The sequence below is a fragment of the Camarhynchus parvulus genome, chromosome 4, assembly GCF_901933205.1.
Source record: "Camarhynchus parvulus chromosome 4, STF_HiC, whole genome shotgun sequence".
Lineage (NCBI taxonomy): Eukaryota > Metazoa > Chordata > Aves > Passeriformes > Thraupidae > Camarhynchus > Camarhynchus parvulus.
The window spans coordinates 42,484,948-42,498,800 of NC_044574.1; the positions used below are offsets into that span (position 1 = coordinate 42,484,948).

At 37.8% G+C, this 13,853-nt stretch overlaps 1 protein-coding gene across 1 annotated transcript; it reads right to left on the reverse strand.

Annotated features, from left to right (window-relative positions):
• Positions 1 to 195: 195 nt before the first annotated feature.
• Positions 196 to 13,522, reverse strand: RBM46 (RNA binding motif protein 46). The gene is made up of 6 exons (XM_030947969.1): positions 13,492 to 13,522; positions 11,045 to 11,206; positions 7,013 to 7,480; positions 5,068 to 5,853; positions 1,548 to 1,607; positions 196 to 221 (listed from the first exon to the last, which is right to left on the reverse strand). The coding sequence occupies exons 1-6, from the start codon at positions 13,520 to 13,522 to the stop codon at positions 196 to 198; spliced, it is 1,533 nt and encodes a 510-aa protein (XP_030803829.1).
• Between the last annotated feature and the right edge of the window lie 331 nt (positions 13,523 to 13,853).

Consider the following 13,853-nt stretch of genomic DNA (forward strand, 5'->3'; position numbering starts at 1 on the left):
AACTAACCAAAACAATTTAACATTCAATTTCACTAATATTTAAATTGAAATGCTTAATACACATGCTTTGAAGAATTATTCATCAATAAACATGGAATGTGAATTTCCAGTAATTATGTATCAGTGGGGTGTTCTTTTTCTTTTCATTACAAGATCCAAAGCAATAAATTCCAAACTCCTCTTCTTCAGGGATATTCAAACCAAGTAGGGTGTGCAGTTGTCTGTGGAAAGAGAGGGGAGAGGGAGGAAAGAGACTTTGATTTCAGCAAACACACTGCATTATTTCCGTTTCAAGATGGACTTAACAGTCCATTACACCATCCATAATGGTGTAATGAAAGCATTCAGAGTCTTATACCAATGCTATGTTCTTCTCTTTCCTCTGCAGCACTAACACTAACTCAAAATAATTAAGAAACTGTTTAGTCAACTGCTCAAAGGGTTTTTTTCCTAAGAGCCTTATTGTTTTAAGAGACCCCATCTTCAGTACTGAATGTATTTTCTCATCATACACACACACACATTTTTAACTAAACTTCAAAATAATAACCCTTTGTTTCATCTTCACTGAATGCAAAATATTAATGCAGACAACCCTCAAGTGCATATTAGGTCATTGTTCTGAGCTATATTAGCTACATACATTATACATACTATAGCAGCAGTCATTCATATTGCATATTTACCACGAGATCAGAGTCTACACTCAACTAAGCACCAAGTTCTGCCTGATGTACACTGCATAGACAAAACCCAAATTCATTGTAATCATCAGTGGAGTAGAAGAAACCATGTTAATTATATCCTGCTTTGAAGTGACTGACTCTACAGAAGGCAGACAAGTTATTTCACAGATAAATAAAGTCCAACATTGTTGTATCTGTCTAACTTATTATTTTCCAAGTTCTCTTACATAGACCAAGATTTACAAAATCTGTGTTCCCTGTCCATTAGCAGCAGCTGAAAAATAACTGAATCTTTGGGAAATGTTCTGTGTGCCTGGATTAGAAACTTCCAGCAGTAAAGCTAACACAGAGCATGGATTTAATGCCATTTTCAAACTGCCTTGTAAGCTTTCAAAAACCATTCTCACACCACTCCACAAAAAAAAGAGGGAGGTCTCAGAAGTGACAGATATACATGCTTGAATTCATCTACAATAGCATATTAAAAAAAAAGTCAGAGGAGACAATAGTCTCTTTTACATGAAACTGTGTACCACTTTTGTACATAAATTTAAACTCAAGCTGGAAAGGCAAATAATGAAGAAATGACTGAAAAACAACTCAATATTCATTTTAGGAATAAAAACCATAACCTTCTTTGAGCTGCACAATGAACAAGAACATCAGACTGTGTGATCCATCAGCAGGTAGAGGGCAGTAGAGATATGGACTCCTTTGGAAAAAGCAACCGAGGATCTCTACAAGCCACCTTAGAGCTGTGTCTGTGAGGAAAGTACACCTTCTCTAACAAACAGTGCAGCTAAGACAATGTCTCTCAAAGGGTAAAAAGCCACAATGAACAATCCTGAGAGGCTTACTCACCTTTACTATCCCACCATGCTGCATTCAAGGACAGCAATGTTATATATGCTTGCTCAGGGGCTGTAAGAAAAACCATTATGTGTAAGTTATTTGATAAATATTTCAGACTTCTAAATTCATACTGTTAAAAAACTTCTTATACTACATTCTGAGCCTTTCTAAAGATCACTAAAAACCTCCAAACCATGAATTACCACTTATCATCTGTATTTGCTAAACAATGCCAGCAACTTCTGTATTCTTTTCAAACATCCTACCATTTGTGGCTGTTGATTGTTCCAAGAGCAATATAATTAACTTTGATAAAGCAAACCAAGGCAATATTTAAGTAAATTCCTATGACAAAACATGAAAACCATCTCACTTGACCTTTAGGTTTGATGTCCAAAATCTAGAAGAGCAATCTGGAGATACATTTGTTCTGAGACACAGATACTAAATAAAGACTCTTGAACTAGCTTATGAAAGTTTTATCCATGACTTGTAAATTGCTACTGCATGCAGTACTTAGTATGTTTAAACAAGTGAATTCATAGTAGTAAGATACAATGCCTGCTCCACCTATTTCAGTACCATTTACTATAAAACTTATATGAGGGAACTGGAAGGAAACTATTATTTATGTGCTATAGGTAGTTATTAAAAGGCTTTTCCTTGAATATTTGTAAGTATATTTTTCTTATAAATACTTTAAAAAATACTATCTAGAAAAATAATTTTATAAATCGTGTCTCAGGGAGATGTAGCATGAAATAGAATGTGTGAAAGTGCAAAGAACACCCTACAGTGGAATACCCATTTAAAATCTCGCTGAAACATCTCCCATTGTTCCCTATCACCCTTAAGTCAAACTCAGTAGGGAATTTCCCAAGACTCAGCCTTTGCTTAAGAGTGTTATCTTAAGGACTAGAAATAGGTCATGGTAGAAGTATTAATTCTTCTACAGGACATTCAGGTGTTTCCCTATTCCTTTCCCTGTCTCCCCACTCCTCCCCCTGACAACATTCACCTTCTGAAATTTCAACATGAAGTTATGCTCCCTTTCTCATAAATGGACACCCAGACATGTGATTTTCACACATTTAGCCAAGCCTGAGCATTTTCACTCCCTTGATCTGCTGGTGATTTATCTAGTAACATTAAAATATAGCTTGTGAATCTTTCCCTAACAGCATAGTTTTCTGTGTTTTCTAAAAACCATCATTTTCAAAATATTCAGGTGACACCAAGTGGTTAGTTGTTGTACTGCTGTCTGCTCAGGACTGCTGCGTACCACTACTGTATACAATACTGTAAAAACCAAGTATTCTGTAATGTGTGAAAGGAAATACGGAAATACATACTACAAAAAGAAAAGAAAAATTTAAAAAGCCAGAATGCCTTGAGATTATTAATCAAAGCAGCCCTTTCTCATTTACTTACCTTAGAACAGCTATAGTCTTTAAAAAGAAAAGTAGCAGCAAAACTCAACCTGTACACATCATCAAATATTAAGTGGCCAAAAAATTAGGTTCCTGTAAGAGAAGTTACTTACCAGAAAGAATTAATCCCTATGTCATCTTTGTACACTTATGTTTATAGTAAGCTGCTTCCAAGAAACACACTGAGACTTTTCTCAAATCACTGCTAGTTATCAAAAAAACAACCCCAGACAAAACCCCCAAACCCCAAAGAAAAACCACAACCCACAAATCCATCAGGAGCATCAGCATCATTCAACACTTCCATAAGAAGGAAGGACTGTCACATCTAGCAAATCATCTTTACCTGAAGATATTTCTTTCAACACAGAATATATATTGAACTGGAACAGAAACACCTTCTTTCAATTAGACAGGGAAAAGAAATTGTACTTTTAGACTCCCTAAGGCTATGTTTCAGCATCACAACAATGCCAAATCAAAAAGGGGGTTTTTAATCAATATGAAAGCTGTGTATCTTTCAAATCAGGGCTCTGTAGGCTCTTTGCAGGCCCAAATCCTCACAAACCAGAATGCACAGAGGCCATCAAAAGAAAAAAAAAGTGTTATTCAAAGATAACAAGACAGCATTACTAGCACTAGGCCATTAGGTAGACAGCTGTAAAAAGCAAAACCTGGTATTTGGGAACTCAGCTAAATACCAATTCACATTAACTGTGATTGTATGGCACAATCAAGTGGAAAAAGCTTTAGAATTCTATTAATTTAAATCCACTTTAAAATATTTTCCCCACAGTTATAATTTGGAATTATAACTGAGGAGATAAAAATCTCAACACATACTTTCTTAATTTTGTTTAAATAGTCTGCATCAAGATTTGCCCACAACTGTGAATAATCACTCTTAATCTAACTTTATTGTTCCCTTGATTCTTTCCCAGAGAAGTACAGGAGAGAAAATAACTTTAGGTAATGAAAGAAGCAAACTGGGCAGGTACATATGATCAAGCACAAAACCTGCAACTGTCCTTATTCTTCTCTTAAGGAGAGCCTCACAACACCATTTTGAGTTCAGTACCCTTTTTATCTTTGTGTTTAGGTCTACATGGGTTATAAAGGTGTGGCCCTAATTTTCCTACTAGAAAAATATGGAAACAGACACTCAACTAGTTAAATGCTGTGTGTACAAAACCAGACACAGATACTCAGCCATTTATTATTCAAAATCACTCTGGCCATCTGAAAGCATCACATTCTAGAGGTGTCCCTCTAATACAAACCAAGCACACCACTGCTCACGTGGACACAATGTATAAGGCTTTGTGCTTCAGAGGTTCTTCTTCCTCTAAGACCTTTTGGCCATGCCAAATCCAAACCCAAGAAGAAAGAACGTAAGCAAGAAGAAAAAGCTTGTTTACATTTTAGTCATGCATTGCAACAAAAAACAGGCATCACAGTCAAGCCTAAAATAAGTCTGCTATGAACTCATCCAAAGGAGAAACCTCACCACAGCCTACATACAACTCAAGAGACTTGAAGAACAAGTGCTAAGTAGCAGTACTAGGAAGAGAAGAATGTTAACACTATTTTAACAGTGTACTGCAATCACTTTCCCAACTCACCAGAATTAGAACAGGTGAAGGAAAAACCCCAACCAATGAAAAAAATACCCCCTCCCCCATTTTATAATAGAAAAAGTTTCCTCTTCTAGTAGCGGCATTCTGATTTTTAAAAAATGCAACATATATAAATGAAGATGCTAGATCAAAGACTTTCAAATAAATTTTCAGCACCGTAATCATCTCACAGATGACCTTAAACCGAAGTTACTTACATGTCATCTAATTCTTCATTATACATCATTCCAGTAGCTAAATGTAAGCAAAAATTACCCTGGCATTGGACAGTTTATATACTTACAGTGTTTTCTCAGTGCTCTCATCTAATGGGCCAGATTCAACTGACACAAGAACCAAGTCTTCTGCGGACTACTTTATACAAAACACACATGTGCACCAAGATATGTATACCAAGAACCATTTAAAAGTAACTTTTCCAGCTCCAGTTCTTCATACATAATCAAAAATGTTTATGCTTACCTAGATGTAGAAGTGTGAACTGTGCTGCCAATTCCTTTGCATCTTCTACTGTTGTACAGAGTTTTTCTGGCATGAAATAAGTCTGGGAATCATCTGCAATACTAGAAATAAGCACCTTGTACACCAAGAGTATTTTCCCATCTTGACTCGTGGTTGAATACAAGCAGTATTCTGGTGGTGCCCAGCTATTTTTATGGCAAAAATAATCCAGATGCATTACTGCAGAACTGAAGTGACTCAGCTTTAAAGAATACATACTAATTGGAGTAAGCTTTATTCCTGGAAAAATGGGATATGTACTTCTTTCAACTTCAGGAGGGCTTGGACTGTGCTGACCATTCAGACGAACTGAAAGACTTGCTGGTTTCCCCAAGGATTTTTGAGTACCATCTTCTTTGTTAGGAAACCCTAAGAGGTTTTCAGAACTGGGACTTATCTGACCATTAAAATGCTGCTGCTTCCAAGAACTTTCTTTGTTTACTGGCTTTGCCAGTGTTACCTCAATGCTGGCTCCATCAATGCACTTTCCATTCATTATAGACATAGCAGCAACTGCATCTTCACGGTGGAAAAAATGAACAAAAGCATAGTCCCTCAACTTCTTCACACGTTCAACTACTCCTGGCTTGAACTTGTTGAATTCAGCTTTGATTTTGTCCTCTGTAGTAGATATCATTAGATTTCTCACATACAATACTTTGACTCTCTGCATAGTTTCTTCATCAACTACTTTCTCAGGATCTGCCCAGTCTACTTGAATAGTATGACCCCAGGGCTGGAATGTTCCTACAGCAAAGAAGCATCATATAAATAAGACATGTGCAAAGGAAAGCAGAATCATTCTTATCACCTATCTCTACAAACAGAAAACATGATGCATACCACTAGAAACTGGGTTTTGTTGCCTACATCTACTAAATTTATCTGAAATTGTTAAAGCAATGAGACTCTGCAAAAATGACAAGTGCTCTGTTACCTCTGGGTTCATTAAGCAGCATAAGCTGTCAAAACAAAGACTCTGTGACATGCACATAAGAGACACACAAAAGGAGACCAAAAGTAATGTATTTAAAAAGCCACTAAACACAGCCTCTACCACTTTAAAAAGCATGGGCAACACCTGGAAATAGTAATCTAAATGTACAGCTTCAGCACAACCCTTACTCTATGTTGCAGCACATGCCAGAACCCAAATTAAAGAAAAAAAATAAAACTAAACTTGCTTTGTTACTCAGGTCAACCCATCATTTCGCATATCATACTGGTTTATTTTTTATTCAGTGATCTGGAGGTATTTCACCCACCACTTTGCAGATATATAGATAAAACATATCAATTACGTTGAATATATTACATATTATTACAAGTATTATATTGATACTTATTATATATTTGATATTTTATATTGTATATACTTTTGCATATGTATTTACTTTCTTTTTCTTTCAAAATTATTTTCTAGTAAAATATTAAAGACCTACCTTTTTTTAAAATATGAAACATTCATGTATTTCATAGTGATGAAAATAACATTACTCATGACAACCCACAGAAAATACGATGCACATTCAAGGCATTATCCTTTCTAAGCTCACTTTTAAGAGAATTTGAGTGCTGATCCTTGTGCATGTAAATGAAAACTGAATGTGTGCCCATGCAAACACATATTGGCATAAACACCTAAATTACATAAAATAATGTGTATTTTTTAATTGTCAGAACTACCTAAATTACAGCTTCTTAAAAAAAATAAGTTTAAAAAAACCCCTGCAACTACAAAACATAAAAAATAAAATCATCCTTAGCCAAAAAGCAATACTGCAGTTTTGTAACTCTCAAAACGCCTTATAGAATGGAAAACAGAAATGATCCACCATCTCATCCCCCCACAATATGGAAATAGAAACTCTCCATAAAAATTCAGTTTAATTACAAACAGTTTTACCTGGGATTAGTCGCCTTCTAGCCATTGCAGCTGCTCTATGAGATTCATATTCTACAAAGGCAAAGCCACGATTTTTAGTTTTGTCGGTGGCATTTGGATAAACAATGACATCCACCACTCCTTCTGTAACTTTTTTCATTTCATTCAGTATCTCTTCTTTCTTCTTATCTTTAGGAATCGCTCCAATAAACAGTCTGCAGTTGTCCAAGCTTACGCAGACACCAATAAACTTCCCTGGACGAATTTCATAATTATTAAGAATCTTGATGGCCAACTGGGCTTCCTCTTTAGTGGTGTACATGACAAAAGCATAGCCTCGGTTCTCACCACTGAATTCCATCATCAGTCTGAGCTCATAGATCTTCCCGGCTCTCTCAAAAACAGGAACCAGTTCATCTTCATACATATCACGAGGAATCTTACCCACAAAAACTTCACAGCCACGAGGTGGTGGAGGACCTTCCCAACCTTAAAATAAATTGTCCAAAAGCAATCTTAGTACAAATGCACATTTCCCCCAGATCCACTTTGAATGTGGGAGTTATTTATTTTTGGTCTCAGCTGAAAACTAGCACATTCTATTATGTCTTATTTATGTTGTGTTTAAATTTTAAGAAATGCCAGAAACCCCCAGTTTGCATTTCTTTCAATTCCATCTTCTGAGTTTTTCCCAATAGAATCTGTATGACAATACACTGAACGTGTTTGTGAATACATTGACAGGTTTACCAAGAGCTTCTATTTCAATGGTTTTATGGACTTTACAATTATATTTCCGTTATTAATAAAACTGATATACCTAAGAAAGATACCTAGGTAAGAACTTCAGTTTTATTTTCTACTACAACGCTTTAAAGTTACAAAATGTTCTCTGCGCTTCTTGCCCCCATATTTTTATAAATTTCACTGAAGTCCCCAATGCAGCACTTTTTTTTCTTCCTTGACGTCATTCAAAAACTCCAAACATTTTGCTTCCACCTTCATTCATCCAATAAAATTGGACTCCCTAAGAAAAGCTGGATACAGAGCCAAACTTTCTGCAATAGCCAAAAAGATGGAATACTTTTACTCTAAAAACAGACCACAGTTTTCACAGGCAGTAGCAGATGACAGGAAAAAAAGAAGCAAAAAAAAATTTCCACAGAACAAGTCAGTCTTCGGTTGACACCCGAAAGCTGCAGAACATCTATGCTTCTCTCCTTAAACCAAGGACATTTAAACATTCTTTCATATCTCTGCTATATATACTGAAAGATATGTTCAACAGATAATGTAAAGGTGTATTTATGCATTTAATAATATTAAAGTCTTCAAATACAGCACTCCATTTTCCCAAAATAATAATAAAAAATTTAAGACGTTTGTTTGGTTTTGTTTCTTTTTTTAAATTAGACAAACAACTCAGGTAGAAGGTTCAAAGGCAGATGCTCAAATCATGACAAAAAGTTTTTTCTAAAATTTTGACAAGGAAGATTTCCTACAGGAGAAAAAGCCAGGAGTACAAAGATGGTAGAAAAAACTATACTAGTATGAATTGACAAAGCATAATGAGGCAAGGTGAAAAAATAATTACTCTTGACAAGCTAAGACAAGACGATAATTAAATAATGTCCTTTGGTTTGAAATTCAGAATAAATTTTATTTAGATGATTTTATAATTAACACTTTTTCCTTAATATATTGTCAGAGAGCCTGTAATTTACTTTTGAAAAAAATTAACAGAATTGAGAGATTTTTGCCTTCTCACAAAATCATTTTTCATCTATAAACTGTACAGAAAGAACTACATGGCACACAGGGAAGGTACCATGGCATCAGAATTGACGTGCATTTTGGAGTCACACATAAGCCAGGACTTATCTAGGAAAAAGCTTGGCTGTGTTCCGCACAGCATTCCACATTTTTATCATTTTCACCTTTATAAACATCTCTGACCATCTGAGATGAGGTGTGACTGGACATGGCAGCTAACACCATTTGCAGGCTAGTACTGCCATCACTCACATCATGCCAGTCCCTTCCCACATAAAAACAAAAAACCAACTGTACACCATTTAGGAGCTCCAAAGACAAAGGCAACTGCACACCTCAGCAGAGCAAAAAAATGTGCAGGAGTAATGAAATTAAATAACAATCTTGATTTATTTATTAACTAGATAAACTTTTACTGTCCTTCTTAGCCCAGTAACTGATTGAACAGTGATTTTCAATAAGCAAAAGACACCACACAAAAATCCCCCCTTCCAATTTTAAAGCTACATGCTAACCCAGCAGTACAGCACAATACTGCCAACTGGAATTAGCCTCTGACTTCTGACTTAAAAAAAACTGGTCTGTGCCGCATTTGCCATGAGGGACATGTACTTAGCAGAGCACACATGGAAAGTTAGTCAAAAGCATTCCACAAGTAGCTGACACAGTTTCCTTGACCAGGTACTTGATTCATTGCTGGACAACAGAAAATGGGACTCCTATTTTTGCAGCAGCTCAATCAACATTAGTCATAACCCTCCCACTGTTAGTGTCCATGTCACCTTAAACTTCCATGTAATTCCAATGACTCACATGCCTAGTGACATCACTGGGTCCACTGCTTAGATGGCAGCACACATAAAACTATGAAATCACTTTCAGCTTTTTTTTTTTAACACTGTACAGATACATTTTTCACAAGTGGCATACACTAAACAAGAACTGTATCAAATAAAAACGTGTAAATTTTTAGGGCAATTTTCAGCCACATCTGCTGAAAACAGAGCTGACAGTGAGATTATCCTTTGACAGCAACACAAACTTATAGAAATCACATCTTAAACAAGGAAAATTCATAGTGAAACCCTTCATTTATAAAGATTCTGTCATTTCCCACAAGCCATCTCAAACATTTAAGCCTCACCTGGCCTACAGCCATTTATAGTAACTCAGAGTACTTGCCAACTTTAAAAAAATGCATTTTCAATGTCCTATGAAAATACATGAAGATTTGAAGAAAAGATATATACCTAAACGTCAATGAAGAAATTGATGGAAGAGATACCTTGTCAAACTCATCTAGTTTCAAAAAATATTAATAAAATTAACTTTGCTGAACAAACACACTTAATACCATCTAATGCTCTAATTAAAAGATATAATTAAGTTAAAAATGTATAATAATTTAAGAACAGGCTGAAGTTAGAACTGTAGTTCTTTTTCTAGTGCCATTTTCAAGAGTTTCACAGGGTTTCCTTTTGCTATTTTATATAGGCTTAGTAAAAGTACAGACAAAATGTAAACCAGAAAAACTTCCAGAGAAATAGTTTTAATGCAGCTCTAACTTAAACTCCATACAGCAATGAGTAAATAAATTCATGCTTATGAACATAACTTATAAAGACATGGGATTACAGGCCACAAGTGAGAATGAACTGAAAGAGCAGCACAACAAATTTTCCATCTTTCTGCTTGTCTAAGTGCATAATCTGATTCAGAAAGAAGAGTTACTGTATTCCATGTCATACAACCAGGCTTAGTAGCAAAATTCTTGTACACTGCTGATGTCAGCAGCACTGGAAAAATTATTCAAAATAAAAGAAATATTTTATCATCAACCCTGAAACAAAATGAGCTAATCTTCACTGGTGCTCTCTCAGAGAACAAAAGTTAAAAAAAAATGCTTTGGCCAATGCAAGTGGTGAGGTGTAAGAGAAGACACTAAGTAGGTTGGGCCTCTGTCACCAAGTTGGTTTTCCCTTCTGTGTCCCTAAATGTTTTGAAGCATGTTCTCAGTCATATGGAGCACACTTGGCTTTGTGAATTCCACAGCTGTTGTGCTACCTGTAAATTTCAGGTGATTTTTAAGTCCACCAAAAGCAAATGTTCCACACAGTCTAGCTCAAGAGATCTAAATTGCTGGAAATTGTAAAACACATCAGGACCCTCCCCAGACGTGTTGTGTCTCTTAGACTATTTCCTTAAGCTTCTACCACTGGTCACTGTCAAGATACACAACAGGAGGCTACACCAATTTTCAGTCTCAAAAGAAGTGCTTACCTGGTGGAGGACCACCAAATTTTCTTTGCCCATTTTGCTGAACCATGCTGTACCCAGTCTTCTCCATCAGGGCAAGTAAAGCTGCCCCATTTTGAGCACCACTTCGGATCTTGCCGCATCCGTTTGCTGCAGCTTTATTCTCCTCATGCATATCTGCAACAGCTTCAACAGAACATTGCAAATATTCCAATTCAGCAAATTCTAAGTTGTTATGTGCATACAGAAGCTACCAAAATACAGAAAAGCCACTCAGACTATACTTGCCTATTTACTGCAACTTTGTTCAGCATGAAGCTTCAATCCTACACCCAGCCACTATCAGCTGTGTACTTGCTTTCAGACCATTGCTCTGTAGCTGGGATAATCTGGAGCTTTACCCAGCTACAGAAATATGTAATGTAATAGATTCTTACATGGTCTATACTCAAACTCTCTTAAGTACTATCACAGCTAGCACAACATAAGTAGCACAAGTATTTTTAAGAATGCTGCCCTTCAAGTAGAAGAATGAATTCTTTCATAAACTATGTCCTCACAGTTGTGTAAGGGACCCAAAAGCTATTTGAGGTGACAAGTTCCAATTTCTTATTATAAGAATACTTAATATAAGAATGCCAACTATTTCAAAATTGTATTTTAGTATTAAAACACTGGAGGAGCACCTCAAGTCCATGCCCAGTTACTATAAAGAAGTCAAACAACTCATGAACATAAATAATTTTGTTCATACCAGTATAAAATAAAATTAGGCAGAACAGTCTGGCAAAACTTAAGATTTGAAATAATCCCACCTCTGGGATCCCTGTTTTCATGGCTTTATCCATTGTCACAATTTCAAAAGCTAAACCTTACCAATATGGTTGCTGCTGTCGTATCTCCTATTTCTCTGGCATGCCAAGATGTCACCCAACAGCTTTAGGTTTCTGACATCCAGGTGATTAAAAACAATCACACCACTTGGCAATTACCAATTTTACTAGTCAAGCCAATAAAAAATTCTCAAGTCAGATGTTTCTTTCACTGCCTTTTTTAACTTCTGTAGTTTATTTACTCTTTTTCCAGAATTATCTGCCCTAAGGTCTGCTTAGGCAAGCAATCTTTCTCATCACTTCAATCCTTTGTCCAAATGCCATTTCCAAGCGCTATGCCGCTTCTCGAGAAATGCTGCCCAAAAAATCATCACCAGAAAAATAAAGGTACCACTGTTGGTTCTTCAGTGCCCCTTACATTTTCAGCTTTCTTCATCTTCAGGCTCAGGCTCCAAAAGACAATGTCCTGAGACATCAGCAGTTTAGTTTTTATAAGAAAAACATTTAAAAACAGCTTAAAGCTCACACAAACATTTCTTAACAACCCACTACCATTTGCTAAACAAAACTGAAGTTTTTAAATGTATTGCAGACCAAATTTATGGAGTCATGAAGTGCCTGTTCCCCTACTACATGTATGGATGTTATGCAATGATATTACTCTTGAGAGGCAGGGCTGCAGCTTATTCTCCCACTCATGGCCCAGCTTTATAATTTCAAATGTACTTTAAATCAATGTCATTACTTTTTTTAAGTGCATCTTTTTTTCACAACAGCCTTCACATGATAGACCCCACAAATCCTTCAATTAGAACAGTGTTAACAGTAATTTTTCCCACCCTAGGAAAAAAAGACTTTTAGTGGGGATATATTTTTTCGTCTTTTCATCAAGCCAGTATTCACTTTGGGGGAGGAATCCATGCAAGTAACCGCTCTCAAGAGTTTAAATTGTATCTGTCACAGGGCACTAAAAAGCCAGATTTTTAACAAAACTCCTCGCTTCATCAAAAGGAGATTCCAGAAAGCAGCAGGGCAGAGCACAGAAAAACCCCCAAACAAACAAACAAACAAAAAAAAAACAAAAACCACAGGCACAAGCAAAACCAGCATGGCTCCCACTTGCTAGAAATGGTGTCCCATCTCCTTTCAGCAAGTGAATTACACTTACTGTGTTTCACAGCCTACAAGCTGCACAGTGATTCCGTAATTAGGAAATCTTTCGGCAGCTTCAGGCCTAACAAGGTATGGAGATGACAACGAAGTTGGAACGAAGGGGAGGCAAACTGATTTACTGATTTTCCCTCTGTCGTCATTATCTGCAAGGGCAGCACCGCGGGAACTCAAAGGGGCCAAGCGGCCCTCCCTGAGGAGCTGCAAGAGGCCTGTGCAGAAGCAAACCAACCTCGGACACCCCTGGGGCACAAACGACACGGACGCGAGGAGCCACGGCTGCATGTGGGACAGTAAGGGAAGAGAATAAACTCAACACACAAACACACCCCACAACCCACACCCCGTCCCCCCCACCCCCGAATCTCTCTACACTACTCCCGCCGACTCGCACTTTCTCCACACCGCTTCATCCCTCATCGCGCTGCCTCCGCCTTTCCCCACGGCACGGCAAGGACCCGAACCCACCACTATCGCCAGGCAGACGAGGCCAGGGCATGACTCCCCGCTGTTCCGTCGGGAGCCGAACGCCACAGAGCACTGCCCGGCTGCCGGCGCTGTCAGCACCTCATGCGCCCGGCCCCGCGGGCAGGCATGGGGTTTCCCTCGCTCTCAACCCGCCCGGCCAATCAACGGGCGCGGAGGGCGGGCACGGACACAAATGACGGGTGGCACCAGCCAATAACAGCGGGGCAAGCGTGCCCGGCACGCGAGAGCTCTTTAAAGCGGGCGACGGTTGGGCGAAGCGGGGGACGTGTCCGGCGCGCGCGCGCCGCAGTCGCCGCTGGAGCCGTTGGGACGGCGCGCGCCGCTCCCGCCCTCAGGGCGGG